Source organism: Bos mutus, chromosome 11 (genome assembly GCF_027580195.1).
Source record: "Bos mutus isolate GX-2022 chromosome 11, NWIPB_WYAK_1.1, whole genome shotgun sequence".
Classification (NCBI taxonomy): Eukaryota; Metazoa; Chordata; class Mammalia; order Artiodactyla; family Bovidae; genus Bos; species Bos mutus.
Genome location: NC_091627.1, coordinates 14,307,249 through 14,329,983, shown reverse-complemented (window position 1 = coordinate 14,329,983; position 22,735 = coordinate 14,307,249). Strand labels below are relative to the sequence as shown.

The 22,735-nt window shown below is 51.6% G+C and overlaps 1 protein-coding gene across 8 annotated transcripts in view; it reads left to right on the top strand.

Annotated features, from left to right (window-relative positions):
* The window catches only part of DAB2IP (DAB2 interacting protein), a 212,214-nt gene that overhangs the window by 33,603 nt on the left and 155,876 nt on the right, over positions 1-22,735 (top strand). For 2 of the 8 annotated variants that reach the window (XM_070379058.1, XM_070379063.1), the window contains exon 2: positions 13,530-13,576. The exons of the other annotated variants lie outside the window; for them this stretch is intronic. In XM_070379058.1, coding sequence (XP_070235159.1) covers positions 13,530-13,576 — 47 coding nt within the window. The remainder of the gene's footprint in view (positions 1-13,529; positions 13,577-22,735) is intronic. 8 annotated transcript variants of the gene reach the window in all.

The window sequence follows — 22,735 nt, the reverse complement described above, 5'->3', positions numbered from 1 at the left end:
GGTCTCATCACCAAGGGGTAGCCATCCCCCTGTGCGGTCCTGGCTTGCAGCTCTTATCAGCTGCCTTGCTTTACACATTGTCATCGGCTTATCTGTCTCCTGAGATGGGTTCTGAACTTCTTGAGGGCAAGGCCCAGCTCTCTCTCTCATCTAGGTGCCCACGGAGTGGGTGGGGCTCGACGAGGGCCTTTCTTGGTCTGGTAAGTGCTCATAAAGCCTTGTAGAGTCGGACACTGGCTTGTAATTGGGCTTGGTTTTTATGCTCTTGGCTCAGAGCTTTTGCCTGCATCCTACTCCCTGGTGTGAACAGGTGGGGGTCCTGTCTATCTGTGTTCTGGGCTAAGCCGGCTCCAGCCGAGAGATGCACAGAGGCTTTTTGGAGAGGCTTTTCTGCCTCCTTTGGCTCGTTCTTGATCTGCTATTTAAGAAAGTCTATTCTGGCTTTGTGGCATCAAAGACAGAGAGGCCCGGAACCAGGCCTGAAAAGGGTACCTTGTCAGCACCCCCACCTGCAGGCGGAACCACAGGTCTCAGAGGAGCATAGCCAAGATGCACCTGATTCTCTAGAACTCAGAAGGGTTTGTCAGGTATATCCAAAGGGTCTGTGAGGTCCTGGGGATTGTCTTGGGGGTCCTGAGACATGGTTCCAGAGGCACCCGGGGATCCCGTGACTTTTCTAGGGCTGCAGAGACTGACTATCTTTGTGTTTAGCAAAGGTCATTGAGCCAGGAGGGGGGCTTTCCTTGATGACGAGTCCCCATTCAGAATGAGGCTTTTTTCCTTCTAAACTTGCTTCCCTGCTAGCATCATTTGCTGAACATGGTCATAGGTGGTGGGAGGTGGGCAAGGTGGGCCGGAGGGGAAGAAACTTTGGTCAACACCCACACAGCTGGCCCACATGTCCAGGGAAGAGGTCTGTGTCCCCAAGTGCAAAGTCTTCATCTCCTTGTAGGTCACAGTGGCTATTAAAGACCCATCTTGGAGTAAGGTCCAAGGGATGCTGATGGTGCTGGAGGGAGAGAAGCGAGATTGGTGATGGTCTGGCTTTAGGTTCAGATGCTGCCCAAGTCCCTTGTCCGGTTAGAAGCCAGCAAGGGCCCTTGAAGTCCTGTCTCTCCCAGCGTGCCCTTGTTACTGAGTGTCCTGTCACTTTGGTTTTCTCCATTCACTGGTCTCCACCCCTTCCTCTAGCCCCGGACTGAGCATCCTAGCACGGGTCCCTTAGAGCTGACTCTTATCTAGGCTGTCCCAGGCCCCACCTCCTCAGAGAGCGTGGGGTGGGAAGGAGTGGTAAATGAATGGATAAATGACTAAATGCCTTTCTCAGCAGCTTTGGTGACCCTGTCTGTCACCGGCTGGAGAAGATGTGACAACTGAGTCCACCAGGAAATGGCTGTCTGACGGGGGGCAGGGGGACCCAGCCAGACATAATGGAAGCTGGCGCTGGCTGGAGTCGGGATCTGGGAGCCTTTCCCGTCCATCAAAGCTGGCGCTGCTTCCGGGAGGAGAGAATTCCCAAAGGCTCCGCCAGGCCCCCTGATATGGATCTGCCGGGTGTATGTGAGGGATTTGTTTTTCGGTCAGGATGTGGGGAGTTAAAAATAGGCCTCCTAATCCCTTGGGTTCGTGTCAGACTTGAGGCTGTGCAGGGCCCTTTGGCTCCATTATCTCACTCGAGTGGCTCGGCAGCGGCTGACGTGGGTAGAGGTCGCACTGCCCGCTTTATAAAGGAGCACGTGAAGGCCTGCGCCCGAGTTCTGCTTGAGGCTGAACCCAGCGTTTGGTGGCAGAACCTAGGTTTGTTCCCTGGCCCCCTAATGCCTGTGTTCTTTATTCTTGCCAGGGGCCCAGTTGAAGTCTAAAGCCAACATGCGGCAGGAGGGCAGGGGTTGGTTGAAACAATAGGGATAAGTTATTAAGAGACGCTTCCCTGATGGCCCAACAGTAAAGAATCCGGCTGCCAAGCAGCAGATACAAGTTTGATCCCTGGGTCAGGAAGATCCCCTGGAGAAGGAAATGGCAACCCACTGCAGTAGTCTTACCTGGGAAATCCCGTGGACAGAGGAGCTTGGCGGACTGTCGTCCCTGGGATCGCAAAAGAGTCAGACACAGCTTGGCAACTAAACAACAACAGCTGAGTGAAGCAGCAAGGGAGACTCAAGATGGATCAAGGCCCCAGGCGTTGGGGAGCAGCGGGGGGGGGGGTGGATCAAGGCCCCAGGCATTGGGGAGCAGTGGGAGGCTGTAAGTGCTGAAGCAGGGATGTGGGGGGAGGTGGGGTAGCAATGAGAGTGAGGCAGAAAAGCACCATCAGGACCTGAGATGGAACCCCTTGCAAGTCATAATAAAGGGTGTGAACCTGATGCTGTAGGCAGTGGGGAGCCATCGAGGATTCCAGAGCACAGCAGTTGCTGCTTTATCAAAGGCGCAGTGCGATGTGCCCCTCTGGCTTTGCTATCTGTGTCCTTTTATAGTGTTTGGTAGAGCAGATTTGGGGAAGGGGGATTTTTTTTTGGCCACACCAGGTGGCAAGCAGGGTCTTAGTTCACCTAGCCAGGGATGGAACCCGCGCTCCCTGCAGGTTCTCCCTGCAGAAGCGTAGAGTCTTAATCACTGGATGACCAGGGAAGTCCCAGTAGAGCAAATTTTTATTTTGATCCTTCTTTATCCAGAAGACACCCTGCCCCTCCGCAGCTCTCTGTCTGGAACCTCGTGCTATAGAGGAGGGGGAGCCCCATGTTCTGCTGCCTCTGGGTTCCAGGGTAAAGTCTGTCTGGGCTTCTTGGCTTCCTCCTGTTTTTAATCTCATTCTCCTGCTTGTCTATCTGTCTGTCCTCGCTGTGGTGGGAGGAATTAAGGGAGAGGGAGGAGGCAGTGACTGAAGTTGGCGGAAGGTGCATCTGTCCCGGCCTGATTCACTGAAACTTTTACAGGCTGGGTGAGTGCCTCCTGGCCCCTGGCAAGCTCCCAGACCACCAGGCTCTCCTTCCACACATTTTAGTGACTTTTGTCCTCTAACCCATACCTTTATTGGCTCTTTGCTTCTTCCTCAGGTAGAGGGAGACCCTGGTGGGCAGGATGGGAGGTAAACCAGATCTCTCAGAGCCTTGGAAACCCGTCATCCATCCATTTTAGAGTTGGGCAGACAGAGGCGTAGGTTTGTTGGGACTTGAACGCAGATCTCCAGCCCCGTCCTGGCTGCAACACTGCCCTGCTTTTTTCAGAGCCATCTGCTTCTGGGTGCCAAGAGCAGGGGTTCCCAGCTCTCCATGAATCTTGGTTCTGCAGCCTGGGCTCCTCCCGGGGCTGGGAGCCAGCTGTGCTGAGCCTACGGGTTCCCGGAGAGGGCTCTTGGCGTCTGCGTCGGCTGAGTCACACAGATGAGCTCACTGCTCACCTCGGGATGGGGGAGGATGCCAAGGTTTGGGAACTTTCACTCTGAGCCACTTGTCGATTTTTTGTGTGTATATCTGTAAGAAAAACAAACCTGTGGGTTTGGACTTTGTACTTGGCCCATGAACTGCAGTTCTGGGCTATGCCATCTCTCAGATTCCAGGAGACTGGATCTGTGTCCAGAGCTTGAACCCAGCGTTAGTGTCTGTTCTGCCCCATCCTGGCTGGATGTGAGGGGCAGCACCTTCGTGGGCTGTAGTAACCATTCCTAGCAGCTCACACTTTCTATGAGTACTTCCTGTGAGCCAGGATCTGGGCTCAACGCTTTCCAAGTATCAGCCCCTCTGATTCTCAACAAGAGACCTGGGAGGTCCTGTTATCATCTCCATTTTGCAGATGAGAAAACCAAGGCCCAGAGAGGAGAAGTGACTTGCCTAAGCTCACCCCTCTGGAACGGGCCGAACTGGAGTTCAAATGAAAGTCTTCTCTGCTTCATAGCTTGAGGTGTCAGTCACTGTGCTTTTGTGCCTTCCAGCTGCTAGGCGAACTCCTGTGAAAGCATAAATACAGAGAAATTAGGTGTGATTAGCAGGCAAGGAGCAGGAAGGGGGTGAATGAATGAGGAGTCCTAGATTGACATCATCCCCCATATTCCTCTTCCAGCACTGGCCTCAAGCTGTCAGAGATGAGGAACATAGGAGAGCAGGTATGGCTGTATCCAGGCTCCGGGAGGGAAGGGCATGTTAGAAACCATGGTCCCACAGACAACCAGTCCTGGGCCTGTCTCTTTTCATCCCCTGTAGCTGTTGGCTTTTTCGGTGTTGATGTTAATTCCTTTGTCATCCTCCTCCAGAAGATGCCTTTAAGGCAAGATGGTTGCTGGGGGGCATTTCCCTTTGAGTGGAATTGACTGAGGCTATGTTGATTCAGATTTGGAATAGAGAGGTTTATTGTTGGATGCTAAATCCTTGGGGCTTGGGATAGGAAGTAGAGAAAGAGCCAAGCAGCTTGTTCCCACCCCAGAGGGGCCTGGTGTTGTGGAGAGGCTAAGGGTAGGGGTTAGTCTAGGGTCCATTAAACAGTCCTGGGTTGGAGTCCTGGCCGCTCCACCTACCAGCTGTGTGGCCTTGGACAAAGTTGCCTCACTTCTCTGATCCTGGGTACTCTCGTCTATACATTGGGAACAACAATAATCTCTGTCTCCTAGGGTTGTTGTTGGGGTAAAACTAGACTTGAAGCTAGAGAACACAGTACAATGTCTGTACCTTGTAAACACTTAATAAATGCTAGTGTTATTTACGTATTTATTGTTTTTGGCTGCTCTGGGTCTTTGTTGCTGCACATGGGCTTTCTCTAGTTGTGGCGAGCGGGGGCCACTCTCTAACTATGGTGCTCCGGCTTCTCACTGCGGTGGCTCGCTTGTTGTGGAGCACGGGCTCTGGGGTGCGTGGATTTCAGTAGTTGGGGTGTGTGGGCTCAGTAGTTGTGGGCAGGGGTTTAGTTGTCTTGTGGCATGACGGATCTTCTTGGATCAGGAATTGAATCTGTATAATTGCAAGAAGGATTTTTCATCACCAGACCACCAGGGAAGGCCAGTGCCAGTGTTTTTGCTCTTATCACCATTCATATTAGCACTGTTACTTGGGAACTTCTCAGTCAACTTTGCCTTGGTCTTGGGAAACTCTGGCTAATCCCCTTTCCAGAACTTACTGACTCCGGTCAAGGCAATTCTGAGTATGGAGAAGTCTGATTTAAAATGACTATATGAACTACTTATTTGTTTTTTCTTTTAAAGGTACAGAGTGACAAATTGGCCAAACAAAAATGTTTTTGAATGTGTTTTTTTAAGTGCGATACAGGGATGATTAGAGAAAGGGGATGATGGGGAAAATAGCTCTTTAAAGTGTTGAAAGTCTATCTTGCACGGCATTCACATTACACTCGAGCTTGTTTTTGCTGGTTAAGTCACTGTGGTGAGTGTTTGTCGAAGGAGCTCTGCTGGGTGAGGAGGGTGTGTGTGGGTGTGTGAGGGTGTGTGTGTATGTGTGTGTGCTCAGTCATGTCCGACTCTTTGTGAGTCCATGGACTGTAGCCTGACAGGCTCCTCTGTCCATGGGATTTCCCAGACAAGAATACTGGAGTGGGGTTGCCATTTCCTTCTCCAGGGGATCTTCCCAACCCAGGGATCAAACCTGTGTCTCTCGTGTCTCTTGTGTCGCCTGCATTTGCAGGTGGATTCCTTTCCACTAGCGCCATCTAGGAAACCCTGGGGGTGGGTGGGGAGATTCAAGTCAGTGTGAGGTTCAGCTCCTCCCTCCCTTCAGAGAGCCTCTTGGTCTGTTCCTAGGGAGAAAGCATGCCTAGTCTTTGGAGAGGCCACAGGTTGGTGTGGGGAGGGTGAGATATCAGGAGGGCTTCCTGGAGGAAATGGTGCTGGAGGCGGCCGCACTGGTTTCTGTAAACAGAATTGCAAAATCACTTCTCCCAGTGATTTCTCAGTGCCTGGTTCTCTGAGACAACCCTGCAGCCAGGTCAGCTGGGAGGTCCCAGGCCTGGCAGTCAGGACAGTTGGGGAGCAAGAAGATGTCCAATCCCTTCTGTTTCCCTGTTTAGACCTGTCCATCCCTAGAGCCCCTTTGTCTTGGGCATGCCTGTAGAGAGGGAACGGAGGCTTATGCATGAAGATTCGGGTCTGAAATCAGAGCTATATTTGTCATTTCCATTCTGTGCCCTCAGGCAAATCATTTCGCTGCCTGTGCCTCAGTTTCCCCATCTGTCTTACGAGGATAATAGTGACCCTCAGGTAACCAAGTTGTTTTGAGGATCGATGAGGTCATGCAGGTAAAGTGCTTATCACGGAGCTGGCGCAGGGTAAGTGCCTGTCATTAAAAGCTGCTCTCTGCCTGCTGTTGTTTTTAGCACAGGACACACCTCTCCACCCTGGCCTCTCCCCTCCACTGAGTTCCTGTTGTTGACATCCTCCTCACCATCTAGCTCAGGGATTTTAAGTATTTATATCCTTGCTGGAATTTCTCTTTGCATTGTCTAGTTAATTACCTAATTGAATGAAGGCAAACAATTTCGCTTCGCTTCCTTTCCTGTGGAAGTGCAGGAAGCGGCCGGTGCCTTCTTTTCTGTGATTGAGACGATTATTGAAGTATTTGATGATGATGGTGACGCCTTTCCCCCTTGAGAGGTCCTCTCCCTCTTAGAATAGCTTCTCGACCCTGTAAATCAAGCTGTAGCCACGTGCTTGGGAGGCATATATCTTGTTGAGGATGTTGATGGGTTTGGCCGCTGTTTCTTTGGGTGCCAACATGCTGTTTTGGCACCTTCTTGCCCATTCCAAGAGGGATAGTTGATAAGACAGCTTTTTAAAAATATTCAGAACTAATGACCTCTGTACGTATTTGGGGAGGACTGGCTGATGGAGCATGCATCAAAACCAAGGCTGGGGAAGAAGGCATCCCATGGCAAGGAATCACTGACTCCTCACTTCTGCTGGTGTTGGTGGCGTTGGATTCTGTCCTGCCCCTAGTGGCTCTGGGGTGGGGAAGTACAGTGATTAAGGTCATTTTCTGTTTGTTTGTTTTGGCTGTGCCATGCAGCTTGCAGGATCTTAGTCCTGCAAGAGAGTTTGAACCTGGTCCCCAGCAGGAAACCTTCCGAGTCCTAACCACTGGACCACCGGGGAATTTCCAAGGGCATGGGATCTGAACTTGATGTGCTGGGGGCTTCCAGTCCCTGCCCTGCCACCTGGTAGCTGCGTGAAATGGCACAGCTGCTTAACTCGTCCTTGGCTCTAAGGTGAGGGTCCCATAAACCCCATTTCATAGGAGTTGTAAGAATTGTTCTACCCACAATGCTGGCACATGTAAGTACTCATACGAGTAAGCTGGTATATTCAAGGATCTTAAAAAAAAAGCATACCGTGTTCTTTACGCCAAGACCCTCCCCATTTGTCTTACCTTGTTCTTCTCCAGGTAATAACCCCAACCAGCAGGTCTGGGGCTCTCCCTACCTCTAGGCTCCTGCCGGGTGATCCCTTCTATTTAGAATGTCCTTGTCCTTGCCCTTCCTTGTTCTTTCAAGACTTATCTCAAGTACTGTGCCTACATGGCATTTTCCTAGAGTTCCCGACCAGTCCCCTTAAATGCCCTACTACATCCTTGTTATGCCTTTTATCTGCAACTGTCGTTGGCCCAGGTATGTTTCATGGAAAGGCAGTCTGGAAGATACTTTGTAGAAAAGGAGTTTTGGAAAAGGCTGCATACTTGATGCCCATTCGTACAGTACCAATCCACACTAGCAATTTTAAAGGCTCTGAGAAGTTCTGCAATGCAGAAACCTGCTGAACTTTGCTTGCCCCAGAATTCTCCAAACCTCTGACCTTAGGAGACTTTCTTCTTCTTTTTTTAAAAAATTCTTTCTTTCTTTCTTCATTTTTGTCTGTGCTGGGTCTTCATTGCTGGATGGACTTTTCTCTAGTTGTGGAGAGAAGGGGCTACTCTCTCATTGTGGTGCACGGGCTTCCCATTGCGATGGCTTTTCTTGCTGTTGAGCACAGGCTCTGGGGTGCACGGGCTCCAATAGTTGTGGCTCCCAGGCTCTAGAGCACAGGCTCAATAGTTGCGGTGCACGGGATTAGTTGTTCCACGGCATGTGGGATCTTCCCGGGTCGGGGATCGAACCTGTGTCTTCTGCATTGGCAGGCGAATTCTTCACCACTGAGCCACCAGGGAAACCCTAGGATACTTTCTTCTCGGAATACCTGTTGACAAAGGCTTTGTGACCTCCTCGGGGGATGTGGCCTGTTGTAGACATCTAAAAGTTGCTCAGTCATGTCCGACTCTGAGACCTCATAGACTGTAGCCTACCAGGCTCCTCTGTCCATGGGATTTTTCAGGCAATAGTACTGGAGTGGATTGCCATTTCCTTCTCCAGGGGATCTTCCCAACCCAGGGATTGAACCCAGGTCTCCCGCGTTGTAGACAGACGCTTTACCATCTGAGCCACCAGGGAAGTCCAGTTTGATGCAATCTCCCCATTTTACAGTCAAGGAAACCAAGTAACTGGTCCCAGCTAAACCTGTGTGCCCCTCCCTCACCCCCTGGATCAAGTGGTGAGGTTCTTTATGTGGGTGTTCAGGACCAGGTGACAAGGGACGGCTGACTGTGACCTGCTCTCAAGGGCCTTTTAGCCTTGTTGAAAGGGTGTGATGGACACATGAAATAGAGAGAGGTTAACTGCCAAACCACGCATCCCTGAGCTGCTGTGTAACAGGAACCCTGGTGCTGACCTGTCTGTATCTTGGCCAAGGAAGGACGTGAGAGTCAAATGTCCTCTGAGAACCTAGCAGTGTCCCCAGCGCTGGGACCCCAGAATTCAGCCACACTGTCTCCCACCCCAACCACCAGGAATTCCTGGGACTCCATTGTGCTCTAGTACTGAGGGGGCACAGTCAAGGAAGGGGAGAGGAGCCAGCAAGGAGGCAACAAAAGAAGGAGCAAAACCTTCTGTTTACCAATGCACACTGCCCCCTTCCTTTCTGGGGAAAAAAATACTTTCTTTTCTAGTCTTTTTTTATTATCAGACATTCTCAGGGGAGCAATTACCTGGCAGTGGGAATTATCTGCTGTCTTTATTCTAATGCCTGTCTGCTGAAATTCCTTCTTGAAGTAATTGATTTTGGTAATTCAGAGGTGCTGAATATTATTTTAGGAGAGGGTGCCGGCGTAGAGGCAGGGGGATGCCCACGAAGGCGTGGGCGGCCAGCGGAGAGCTGCTGGTGATGGCTATGATAGGGGTGGGGCAGAGACGACAGATAATGCAGTTCTTGCCTTTGAATTTGTTCCGTCTTGTGTCGAAGGTGCGTGGGTTGCACGGGAAGTCACTTGACTGTGGAAACTGGGGCAGGTTTACCGTAGGAAATGAGCTGAGAGGCAAATGTCAGGTTTGGTCACCCCTCACCGTAGGGGCATTGGCCCCAGCCTGACCCTGACGCTGGCTGTCATCCTGTTGTCTCCCAGAGGGCCAGGGAGGTAGCGGTGACTCCTAGGAGAAACTTGAAGGAGAGCAGCTGCTGTGAATTGACCTGACCTTTCCTCTGGGCGGCCCAAGGTGCTGATTCTGGACCCTGGTGCCTAGGGCACCACTGTCCCCTGGGCGGGGAGGGCAGGTCAGGGCGCCCGCTTTGTGGGGATGCTAAGAAGGGCATGAAGGGAGGACCTCAGTGTTATCTGCTCAGTGGATGAAAAAAGCAAGTGTGGGGACTTCCTCCTGGAAATGGCCCCAGCAAATGCCCAGAAAAGGCCCAATTTCAAATGAGTTGAAATTTGAAATTCTAGCCTGGGCTAGAAGGTTACTCAGGTTTTTCTCACCCAGGGGCTTTGATGAGGGGGCGGTGCTCTGCTTCTCGGCTGCAATGGGAGTTGGGGAAGAGGGTCTCCAGGAAAAATTGGGGCACTGGCCCCAAAAGAAGAGGGAAGAAGCACAGGCAACAACAGCAACAAGCCCAGAAACACGATGCCCATGTCATGAATGGTTAGTAAGTTCAATGGAGTATTATAGACACTTTTCCCTCCAGAGAAGGAATTTACATCGAGGTCCATCATCTCCTATAACAAAACCAAGCAGACCCTGGGCATTGCCAGGGATCTGAAGCCACAGCTTGGCTCAGCTGAAAAGAGCAGCATGGTCAGTTAGTGAGAGATGCCTGCGCCTTGCTGGAGGAGGCGGGACTGTGTGTGCCCTGACAGCCGGTGTGCCATCCCTTATTGGGTCTGAGCTTCGGTGTTACAGATGTTTTTAAGGCTTGAGAACAACTGGGCTGAAACTATATCATGTTGAAAGACTCCTGCAAACTTTAAAGGTCCAAATAAAAGTCCTTGGAGCCCTTTGTGGCCGGATATAATGCTCTCTTACAGAGCCAACAGATAAATTACCATGTGATGGGAGGAGATGAAGGGTGATTGTGGGAAGGTGTGGCTCCTGACACTCCGTGGCTCCAGGGGGGCCTTCTTGTCCTTTGACCATGACAGTAGTGAGCTGCAAACCTCTGCCTGGAGGGACACATATTTATTGACTGCCAGGCACTGATTTAGTTTGAGTGCCTACTGTTTACCAGCTCGAGAACTGGTGTGATTTCAGGAGCTTTTCTAAACCAGCTCTTGTGCCTGAAATTCCACCATTAGAGATTGATTTCTTTGGGTTAAACATTGCCCTTTCTAGCTTAGGTGTTAGCTACTAAGGGGATGCTGAGTGGGGATCTCATTTTCTCTAAGCCCTCTCTAAGCTGGAAGTTATTATTTAGAAATGTGGAGATAGAGAAGGTAAACAGGGGACCAGGACACGACGTCGGGCTGGTGGTGGAAGTCAAGATTTGCACGTCATTTGTCACTACGCCTACCCCACCCTGAGCGCTAAACTTAGCAACAGTCAAAAATTTAAGTCATCAAATCATTTTTAGTGGCCATTGTTTTCCAAGTTTGGATCCTAAGGGCAGAATGAGAACTGAAGGTCCTTCCCGCCTCTGGTCCCTTCTGCTCTTCCAGATCCTTCCGCTCAGATGGGCGGCTCCTACTGTGGCTGCCCCGGCCAGCTGCTAGAGGAAGTTGCTGGAACTGCCCTCCCACTCTTCCCAGCTGGAAGAACAGTTGTCTGCCCCTACCTGGTCACCTTCTGGCCCCTAGGGACCCCTTCCGCAATGACAGTATCCACCACTGACCAGTCAGCAAACGCTGACCCTCCTCCGACCCCACTGTTGTTGTTCTAGTTGCTAAGTTGTGTCCAGCTGTTTGTGACCTTGTGGACTGGAGTCTGCCAAGTTCCTCTGTCCATGGAATTTACCAGGCAAGAATACTGGAGTGGGTTGCCATTTCTTTCTCCAAGGGATCTTCCCTACCCAAGGATAGAACGTGAGTCTCCTGCATCTCCTGCATTGGCAGGCAGATTCTTTACTACTGAGTCACCTGGGAACACCCTCCGCTCCCGACCCCAACCCCATACAGTGGTTTAAGTATCTGTGAGCTCTGGAGTCTGGCTGGGTTTAAGACCAGCTGGGTGAATATACAGACTTTGCTGTAAAATGGGATAACAGGGATAACAGTACTAACCCCAAAAGATTTATGGAAGTGTCATTGAGATAGATGATCACATCCCTAGTTCAAGGCCTGGCATGCATGTAAAAGAAACCTGATATGTGGGGTCTTTGATGATCATAATATTATTAGTGCTTGGGGCCTCAGCCAGCCTTCCCGGGGTGGGCACCAGCCTCTAGCCGCCATCCCAGACACGCACTTCCTGGCCCTTCTGACCCTTAGAAGGTCCTACCCTGGATACCCCCTCTTCTCACCTACCAGCTCTCACCTGGGAGCCCTGTTCGTGCCCACGGTGTCCACTACCCTTGAACCTGGACTACTTCCATCCCTGATGGTAAGTCTCTTACTCTAATCCTCCCCGAGTTTTAGGGGGAGCTCCTCCCCGAGTTCCAGACAGAGAAGTGATTTTTACCAGATGCTCTAGAGGTGTATCAATTAGTCCAGTGAGGAAGTCCTTTCCTTTCCACTAAAACCACCTCCTCCCACTCTCACCACCCATCCCCCACCCCGACTTCCCCCTTTCAGGTGAAGGCGGTGCTGACCAGCAGCCCCGAGCCAGGGAAGCCTTGCCTGGTGCTCCACCTCCTTTCCCTCCTTCCTCCTTCGTGAAAGACCAGGAGTTCCCTTGGCTCCAGGTTCTTATCTCCATCCCTGCCCGTACTGTCCACTAGGGGACACGCCGGTCACAGCCTCCTGATGCCCAGCCTCCCCTGCATCCTGCCTCCAGGGGACCTTTCTAAACCTTGATCTGATGGAGTCGCTCCCTCTGTGCCAGGGGCCTCTGCTTCCCATCTCTCTGCTTGGAGGTGATATTTCCATTTCTCAGGGCCAGGGCTGCTGGTGGATTGAGCAATGGTGTGGGTTGAAAGCAAAACAGGGGTGGACAAACTAATAATTAACAGATGTCAATTGTGAATAGCTTAAAAATACCACCAGCGCCGCACCCCCCTCCTCTGGCGAGGGAGGAAAAGCACACTGTCGCTTGGCCCCTTGGGAGCGATTGATTCCCAGCCAGCTTGAGACAGGTTTGGCGGAGAACGTGACAGGTACTGTGGGGTGTGTGGGGGAAAGGGGGGCGGGGTAAGTGCCTTGCCAAGGCCCCTGGGCTTTGACTTACTGTGCTTCCCAGGGCTTTTCTTGGGATGAAGAGAGTGGTTGCTGAATTAAAGAGGAAGATCAGGAGAAGGGGATGACAGAGGATTAGAGGGTTGGATGGCATCACTGACTCGATGGACATGAGTTTGAGCAATCCCTGGGAGTTGGTGATAGACAGGGAAGCCTGGCGTGCTGCAGTTCATGGGATTGCAAAGAGTAGGACACGACTGAGCAACTGAACTGAGGGACTGGTGGTCCAGTGATGAGGATTGCACACTTCCACTTCGGGGAGCGCAGCTTCACCCCTGGTTAGGGAACTAAGATCCTGCATGCTGAAAGGTGTGCCAAAGGGAAAAAAAGAGAAAGATCAGAGAGGTAATTAGGGAGAACCATGAGTCTGTCCAGAGTCACGGCTCCCGGTTTGATCCAGATCCAGGCTGCTGTTTTCTCTCCTGGCTGATGCTTCTCACTGGACTCCCTCCTCTGTTTGCTCTCCTTGCAGTCTCATCTTTATGGTAACCAGTGTGCGTGCACTTTTCTAATTTAAGGTAGACTGGTTTGGGTTGCTTTCAGCTCCCACTGCTCTCGGAGCCACGTGTAACCTGCCCTTGGCTCCCAGGTCTTGCTGACCCATCCCGGCTCACCTCCCCTTCCCCACCTTCCTCACTGCTCTTCAGCCCTGCTGGCCTTCCCTTCAGTTTTGTCCACCTCTGGTCCCCTCTCCTCCTTGGAAGTTGCCACTTCAGCACTCACTGGAAATGACCCTCCTCCAGAACCATGTGTCTCATCAAGGGTGACCCTTCCTCACCCCGTTAGTCTCTGCCTCAATACCTGTTATTTCCTCTCTTGCAGACATCACAGTCTTAACTGACATATGTGTATACCCATGCCCGCATGTGTATATTTATAGTTTCTTAATGCTTATTTTTGTGTGTTTCCCAGGACAGAAAGCCCAAGAGGACAGGCTCTCTGGCAGTTTCTGGTACATAGTAAGTAAAAGTTGCTCAGTCATATCTGACTCTTTGCAACCCCATGGACTGTACAATCCATGGAATTCTCCAGGCCAGAATACTACAGTGAGTGGCCATTCCCTTCTCCAAGGGATCTTCCCAACCTGAGGATTGAACCCAGGTCTCCTGCATTGCATGAAGATTCTTTACCATCTGAGCCACCAGGGAAGCCACTGGTACATAGTAGGTCCTCAGTAAATATTTGTCAGATGAATGCATGATGGGTAAGCAGAGACCTCAAGAGAGGCAGGCTGTTGCCTATGGTGACCAGTCATCTTGATTTGTCCAGGAATGGCAGGGAAAGGGTTCCTGGGACTTGGGATTTTCAGTTTTAAAACCAAGACAGTTACAGGGAAACCGAGATGAGCTGATACCCTGGCCCTGCCCAAGTGCCCATCCCTGGAGGACCGTGATTTTCGAGGTCCACATGTTTTTTAATATTCATAGTCTTTAGAAGGAGACCAGGGCAGATGCATTCCTAAGGATGGTGCGTGGAAGCCTGGGGGGGTGTGCACAGGGGGTGCTGGGCAGGTGGGCTGCCACTCCCCGCCTGGCTGCTACGGGCCTCACCTGAGCCTCATGCCATTCCTGTTTAGCTTGTGGCCAGCTCCTCTCACCCCATCTTGGCAGATGAGGTTGACTTGACATGCCAAGGTCAGCTGCAGGTGGCCAGGGCAGGGGCCCTCTCTAACAGCAGGGCTGGATCCCATATGTATTCGTTTGCTAGGGCTGCCAGAAAAAAATGCCACCAACAGCGTGGCCTAAACAATAGAAATTTGTTTTCTCATAGTTGTGGAAGCTAGCAGTCCATGATCAAGGTGTGGGCACGGTTCGTTTCTCCTGAGGCCTCCTTGGCTTGCAGGTGGCTGCCCTCTTGCTGTCTCTTCACCTGCTTATTCTCTCTGCACTTGGGCTCCTGGTGCCCCATTTCCTCTTAGAAGGACACCAGTCAGATTGGACTAGGCCCCACCTAGATGGCCTCATTTCAACCTAGTCACCTTTGAAAAAATCCTCATTTCCAAATACAGTTACATTCTGAGATACTGGGGGTTGGGACTTCACATGTGAATTTTAAGGGAACACACATTGGCCCATAAGACCACCCTCGGCCTGAGTGACCCCTCCCAAATATGACCTCGAGGGCAGTGGTGTCAGGCCGGAGGAGCTTCACCCTGGACAAGAGCCTTCCTTTTCCTGGGGGCTGGAGGAGCCCAAGGGTAGATTTTCCGTTTGAAGATTCTGCATTTGCCTCACCTCTGCACAGCTTCTTTCCATTTCTTCCATGTTTGCATATTCTCTCAAGAGAGAAACCACCACGGTTCTTTCACCTGCTTGGGGCCAAAGCAGGTTGGTTTTTCTCCGGACTGCAGTCCAAGATCCTGGTCTCAAAGCTTGGGGGCGGGTCCCTTCTGGTACCGCCAGCCTCATGCTCACCTCAGCGTCTCCTCCTCCTTGAAGCAGCTCTTCTAGGCTGAGTGGGCTCCCTGCCCCTGTGCCCCAGCCCCAGCTAGCCTGTCCCGAGAAAGAGTCTTGTCCCTGGCAGCCCCAGGACTCGGTCACAATCTGACACAGTGTAGGAATCACAGGGTTTGAGGAGACACAGAAGAAAGGTGCGTGAGGAGTGGGCTAGTGTGGCTGCCAAGAGCACTGGGATAGACTGTCTACAGCCAAAGCTATACCGCATTCTGGGTGACCTTGGACAAGTCAGGGCACTTCTCTGAGCCCTGGTTTACTCGTCTGTAAAATGGAGAGGTAATAAAGTTGTTGAGAAAGTGAAGTGACAGGAACGCATTTGAAGGGTTTCATATGGATGTGAGAGGTGAACTATAAAAAACAGCTGAGCACTGAAGAATTGATGCTTTTGAACTGTGGTGTTGGAGAAGACTCTTGAGAGTCCCCTGGATTGCAAGGAGATCCAACCAGTCCATCCTAAAGGAGATCAGTCCTGGGTGTTCTTTGGAAGGAATGATGTTGAGGCTGAAACTCCAATACTTTGGCCACCTGATGCTAAGAGCTGACTCATTGGAAAAGACCCTGATGCTGGGAAAGGTTGAAGGTGGGAGGAGAAGGGGATGACAGGGAATGAGATGGTTGGATGGCATCACCGACTCAATGGAGATGAGTTTGGGTAGACTCTGGGAGTTGGTGATGGACAGAGAGGCTGGTGTGCTGCAGCCCCTGGGGTTGCAGAGTCGGATACGACTGAGTGACTGAACTGAACTGATGTGGTGCCAGTCATGTCCTAAGTGCTCTGTGCATGTTAATTTCTGTTATGTGGGGACCTAGCAGTTGGGTGAAGAGTGTGCCTCTGTAACAGGCCTTCCTGGGCAGCTCTGCAGCTATCATTTCCTGCTCCATCAAGGGCATGGTTTGGGGCTGGTGGAAGAGGTTGGGGGTCCTGACTTTGCCATCCATCCCCTCTGTGATGGGTCTGTGTCCCTCACCTCCTCTAGGCTTAACTGTCACTGATGGTCACAATTCAGAATGAGCCCTTACAGGCTATGGGACCTTTCTTAGGTCCCCAGATCTTTCCCTTATGCCAGCCCAGCATCCACACAACGCCCTGGGGGGCAGGTACTTTTATTATTTTGCAGAGGAGAAAGCAGAAGCTCAGAGAGGTAAAGTCATTTGCTCCAGATCACACAGCTGGTGGCTACAGAGCCAACTGGGCAGCCTTCAGAATGGCTGGTCTTTGAGTGTACTTGGTGGTGAGGTTTGGGTATGGGCTCTGGGGCTATTTGGGCTGCTGGAATGGCAGGATCTAGGAGGGTGGTTTTGTTTTGTTTCCTTTTTTCTTCTTTTTTAATTGTGAATGCTCTGAATTCTGAGCTGTTGCTCTCTGAGGCCACTCGAGGCAGGTGGACTGGACTGAGTTTGGCCTGCAGCCCTATTTGATGTGACCTGTTTGGTGATTGTTTTAAAATGTGAGTTAGTCGCTTATGTGTCAGGAGGTTTTTACACTAAAATATGGTAGCTGTTCTTGATCAGCTCTTCTGGCCATTGTATGCCTGCTTTCCGGCAGCCCTGCTGTGGGCTGGGGCACGAATGCTTCTGGCCGGCCTGCCTACCTCATTCTCCTCCTTCCCTGGCTTCCACTCGCATCAGCCCTCGAGATTCCTGAACTGGGTGAGCTAGAGGGCTGAGTAGGCACCGGGAATGTGGGCCTCGGAGCCCTCCAGAGAGCTCCCTGCTGCTCAGGGAAGGTAGAGTCATAATTCAAGGCAAAATGAGTGGCCCTGGAGAAATGTCCAGACAGTGCTCGGGGCTTTTAGAAATGTGTCCAGTAGGGCATGTGCTTAATGAACTCTGTGCCAGGCACTGGCCAACGCTGGAGGCTGCAACGAGGTGTTGGGGACACAGACTGTTCTGGGAGAGCCTGCGTCTCAGGGCATGAAGGTGCCCCGAGTGGGCTTTCACAGAGGATGGTGTTTGAACTGACAGAATGAAGGTGCAGCGGCACTCTAGGCAGAGAAAGTAGCACGAATCAGAGTTCAGAGCTGGGACCTCAACAGGGCTCCGCAGTCTGAGCTTTAATTGTCCAGGCCCACCTCCAGCCCCTCCCCACGTGGGAGCCAGGCTGGTGCTTAGGACTTGCCCAAGAATGATGAAGGCGCAGGCAGATTCAACCAGGAGCAGTACTGACTCGGGAGGACATAGTTCTGTGTGTTTTCAAATGTCTGAAGGCTTTTCATCTCGAATTCCCTTTTTAAAAGTGACTGTATTTTTTAGAGCAGTCTTAAGTTCACAGCAAAATTGAGCGGGAAGTACAGAGAGTTCTGTGTTCTCTGCTCCCTACATGCACAGGCTCCTCCACGATCAACATCGTGCACCAGGGTCTGTTTTTTTTTTTTTTTCCCCCAATATATAAGAACAGCTTATTCCATGATTTAAAATGAAATCATTCCAGAAGGGCATAAAGTGAAGACTAAACCTCTCCCCTTGCTTGCCCCAGACTCAAACACACACACACACACACACACACACACACAAACACACACACACACTCATCAAAGTAACCACTGTTTATTTTTGGAAGAACGTGCAGAAATCAGTTTCCATGCTTCCACGGACCTATCCATCCAGGGGGTCATCCCACGTATCCTGCCCCTCACCCCGCAGTCCCTCCTGTCAGCGCTTACATCTCTACCTCCTGCTGCAAGAGGGTACCACAGGCTTCCATCTTCAGAGGGGACCGTCATTTATTCAGTCAGTCCCCCAGTGATGGACATAGATGTGGTTTTCAGGGGTTTTTTTTTCTGCTGCAAACAAGGGTACAGAAACATCCTTGTTCAGCTGCTCTTGCACGCTTGTGAGAGTTTATCTGAGGGATGGGATGGAGAAAGAGATTACATGAATTTAAAGTGGACATTTTATGGTTTTAGTTTTTGATACACTTTGCCAAGGTGCCCTCCACACAGATTGGGATCATTTACACTCCTGCTTATAACGGGTGAGAGATGATGTGGTCGTGAGCTTCTGTGTCAGGAGTGGAGCTGGGGTAGAGTCTGGATGGGCTTTGGGGGGCAGGACCCAGCCAGAAGTGGGGGGGACCCTCAGGTGGTCTTTGGAGTGTGTTTTTCTCAGTGCTGTTTGGAGCTCTCGTTTATACATATGTATCCATGGAAAATCTATGATTCTGTTCAACAGTTTTTAAAAAATCATCTATCATTCTGCAAATTGCTTTTGTTTTTTTACTAAGATGTTTTGGAAAGGTTTTCCTAGTTAGGACATGAACCTCTACCTCACTCTTTGCATGTGCTACATAGAACATTCTGCAGTTCAGGGTGAGATGGTTGACTTAGGCCCCTCCTCAGGTGTCTGAGGCCCCCTGGGGTGTTGCAGGGAGCATCGTTTGTGGACCTCGACAGGCCCAGGTGCCAGCATCCCTTCTGTCTAGAGAAAATGCTTGTTGCTGGAAACGGCACTACTGTTTTTCCCCACTGTGAGCTCAGAGCGAAAGTCTTGGTTCTGCCTTGGCCTTGAACTTGGGTCCGGCCCTTCTCTGTGTTCTTCTCGAGCAATGCGTGAGTCCAGGGCATCTGCTGACTTAGTTCCTTCGGTGCAGGGCTCCCCTCTGCTCAGGGATTTGCTGCAATGCCAATTCCTATCTCCCTTAGCCATCCTGGTTGAATGGTCCATTACCCATTCTGGTGATCTTGGGGCAGCCACCCCCTGCCTGTGGGTAAACAGACCTGCCTCTGATGGGAGATTGGCAGGAGCATTGAGCCAGGAGCTCACTTATTCATCTGCCAGTATGACTTTCCTCATCTTTCCTCTGGGAAGAGCCCTGTGGTGTGTCTGGGTCTGGCTGAGAGCTTGGTGGTGGAGGTGATGGGGGGAAAAGACTTGTTCAGCCCTTACTTATGGGCTGTGCTAGTCGCCATCCCCGGCAGTTTCTGCTAAGGGCTCAGTGGCACTGGAAGGCTTCTGGCCCTGCAATCAGGGAAGGCTTCCTGGAGGAGGTGGTTTTGGAGCCAGTAGGACTTGGAGATGAATCTCTGGTCTCTGAGGGAGCCCCTGGGCAGGACAGGAAGGGCAGGAAGGGGCATGTGGAGGGGCCTGACAAACTTCCTTTAGAGACATTCTTTAGAGAGAATGAGGGGACCCCTCAGAGGCTGGAGGGCTGATAAAGGGGGATTTGGAGGCAGACAGACTAGAGCTCAAACTCTGGCTGTGTCATTTGCCTCCTGTGCACTCACTTAGACTCTCTGAGCCATAGATACCTTGTCTGTGGAATGGGCTAATAGTGCCTCATTCACAGGCTGGCCTTAGTGTTGTCTGAGCTCTTGCCTGGGCAGTGCTTGGCAGAGACCCACACAAGGTAACTGGTGTAGAGTCTCATGCAGGTGAATCAATCACCTGGGTACGGGGTGATGACCAGAGTCGGCAGTGGGGTCTGGGTGAGGCCAGAGACTTCCCGAGTGGCGTCCACAGGACTCAGCGATGGACTCGTGCTGGCACAGGTGACAAAAGCGACAGAGTTGACCCCCTTCCCTTCTCGGGTCTCTCCCCACTGGGGGACACTGTTTGGGGGCCCTGTCTGCAAAAAGCAACCCACTCATGAGTCTTTGCAGGCAGGACCCAGGCTAAAAGGTGACCCTGGGGAATCCCAGGAGGAGGGGAGGTTGACGGAGGGAGGTGAGGGTTGACAGCGGCCCCCAGGCTTAACGCTGCACTCAGAAAACACGACCAGAGATGATCTCTGAGCAGCCTTTGGGCGCGTCGTCACGGCGCCCTTTCTTCCCGGGTAATTAATGGTGCTTTCATCCTTACCAAGAGGGCAGTGGTGGGTACAGCAGGGTGGCTGGGCGGGCGCCGGGCAGACAGTCTAAGCCCACTCCAGCCGCCTTTGGCGATTTATCGCCTGTCAGCCCTGCTCTTTGGGGACATAAAACAAGTTCCCTGGGAGGCGGCCAGGGGCCCCGAGGCTCTGGCTGTGCTGTCTGAGGGCACAGTGTCTCCAAGGGGTTATTCTTCAGGGGACGCTGCCAAGCCTACCACACTGAGGGGCTTCAGGATAAGCCGAAACTAGCAGACTTGAGGGCATGGGGCTTGGTTCCTTTGTGATCTGACCGCACAGGTGGGTGGAGACAGAGCTTTGAGAAGGTCAGGGACACTCAGGACGGCGCAGAGTTAGCATCTGGACTCCGGGACAAAGCTTGCTCTTTTCCCTTCAGCCCCTGCCTCTTAAGCCATGGGTTCTTAACCAGCTACCCCAGGAGTCTCTAGATGGAATCTGGAGTGTCCATGAACTTGGATGGGAGAAACTGTAATTCTTTAGTTTATGGATGTAGGTGGTAAACCACACCTACAGTGGTATTATTAACTGTTCTAGAAGTCATAGAAATCACAGAAGCTATCATGTCATAATATAGTTTTGTGGGTATCTTGAATTAATGCTTTTTTCTTCCTACCTCAAAATTATAGTAGTTCTTAGAACTGGATCTTGTTACTTAAGGTATTAATAAAGAAGCACACATATTGCTGTAATTTTTAATAATATTTTGATAGCCATGCATGCTCTTTAAGTCACTTCAGTCGTGTCCAACTCTTTGCAACCCTGTAGACCATAACCTGCTAGGCTCCACTGTCCATGGGATTCTCCAGGCAAGAAAACTGGAATGGGTTACCATTTCCTCCTCCAGGGGATCTTCCCGACCTAGGAATCAAACCCACGTCTCTTAAATATCTCCTGTGTCGGCATGTGGGCTCTTTACCACTAGCACCATCTGGGAGGTCCTTGTCCTTTGATCATCATGTGTGTGAGTGTTCGTCGCTCAGTCGTGTCCGACTCTTTGTGACCCATGGACTATAGCCTGCCAACCTCCTCTGTCCATGGGGGTTCTCCAGGCAAGAATATTGGAGTGGGTTGCCATGCCCTCCTCCAGGGGATCTTCCCAGCCCAGTCATTGAACTCAGGTCTCCTGTATTGTGTGTGGATTCTTTACTGAGTCACCATGGAAGCCCAAGAATACTGGAGTGGGTAGCCTATCCCTTCTCCAGGGGATTTTCCCGACCCAGGTATCGAACCAGGGTCTCCTGCATTGCAGGTGGATTCTTTACCAGCTGAGCTACCAGGGAACCCCTTGATCATATTTCAATGTAATCAGTTTCCTTTGTATTCTTCAGGGTTTTATTGTGTGTATTTAAAAACATTTTTCTTAGAAGAGGGCCTTAGGCTTTACTAGAGGCTGTGAAAGTCCATGGCACCAAAAAAGATGAGATGAGGCACTCCCAGGTTGGGCACCCAGGCCGCTCTTGCCCCCTCCTGACCACTGGTCAAGGTGTCCTGTTGCCAAGGGGACTAGTCTGCACGGAACCAGCCTTCCGGTGTACCCAGCCATGTGCCGGGCCCTGGGCAGGGCTGGGGAAAGGAAGGAGCACTAGTGAGGGAAGGCCTTATCCTCCAGGAGTTCCTGGACTCCTTGGTCAGGGAGGAGGGGAGCAAGATCTGCACCTAAACTGGCTAGGGGCCCTGGAGACCTGGTGCTGCTGGGATCCAGAGGAGGGAGAAGTCATTCTACCGGAAGGACCTGATCTTGGGATGACTTTGTAGAGAAGGTGGTATTGGACTTGAGCCTTGAGAATTTTGAAGTAAGAGACATGGGGAGAGGAACTAGCAGGAGCCAAGGCATGGAGACCGGACGGCTGGTGAAGGAGGAGGGAGGTGGTGGGAAAGAGAAAAGAGAGAGTGTATGCAAGGCAATGAGCTCTGTGCCCATGCTGTTGGCCCAGGGAGTCCCAGTAAGGCTTTCAGTGGAGAGGCTTGATCAGGTGTGCGGTCCAGGGCAGTCCCTCTGGCTGCCAGTGGAGGGATGGTGGGGAGGGGCTGGGGGCTGGGTGACCAGCAAGGAGACTGGGCAGTCACCTGGTAGGGGACGTGAAGACCTGAACTGAACCCAAACTGACTTGTCTCTTGGGGACAGAGTGGAAGTTGTCCCCGCTGTGGGATGAGGTGAGTGGAAGGTCCCTGAGACCTCAGGCGTTGGAGTCTGAAGTCAGCGTTTGAATCCTGGTTCTGTCTGTTACTGGGCTTCCCTGGTGACTCAGATGGTAAAGTATCTGCCTGCAATGTAGAGACCAGTGTTTGATCTCTGGGTTGGGAAGATCCCCTGGAGAAGAAATGGCTACTCGCTCCAGTATTCTTGCCTGGAGAAATCCTTGGACAGAGAGCCTGGGGCTATGGTCCATGGGGTTGCAAAGAGTCAGACACAACTGAGTGACTAACACATTCTGTCTGTTATTGGCTGTGTGGTCTTGGACACATCGATACACCCTCTAAGATTCCTTTCCTCATCTGAGACCTTTGGTAATAATCCAGACCGCCTGGCGGGGTTGTCCTGAGTGGGACATGAGATGACACATTTAAAGCCCAGCAAGTGCTGTGCACAGAGGAAGCAGTGGACATGCTGTTACTATAAAAAGTGCGGTTATCTTTCTCCTGGGGACCTGTTGGGTGGTAGGGGCCGCAGGGAGAAGAGAGGCCACGTCTGAGATTTCAGATCAGCACTGAGGCCTGGGCCGAGGAGCTGGCATCTGAGACCAGGTCCACTGCCTCAGCCTGGGCTCAGGTGCCATCTTCCCTGAAGCCCCCGAGAGCTGTGGAGGTGCCCCTTCCCCTGGCTTCCCCTCCTCTGC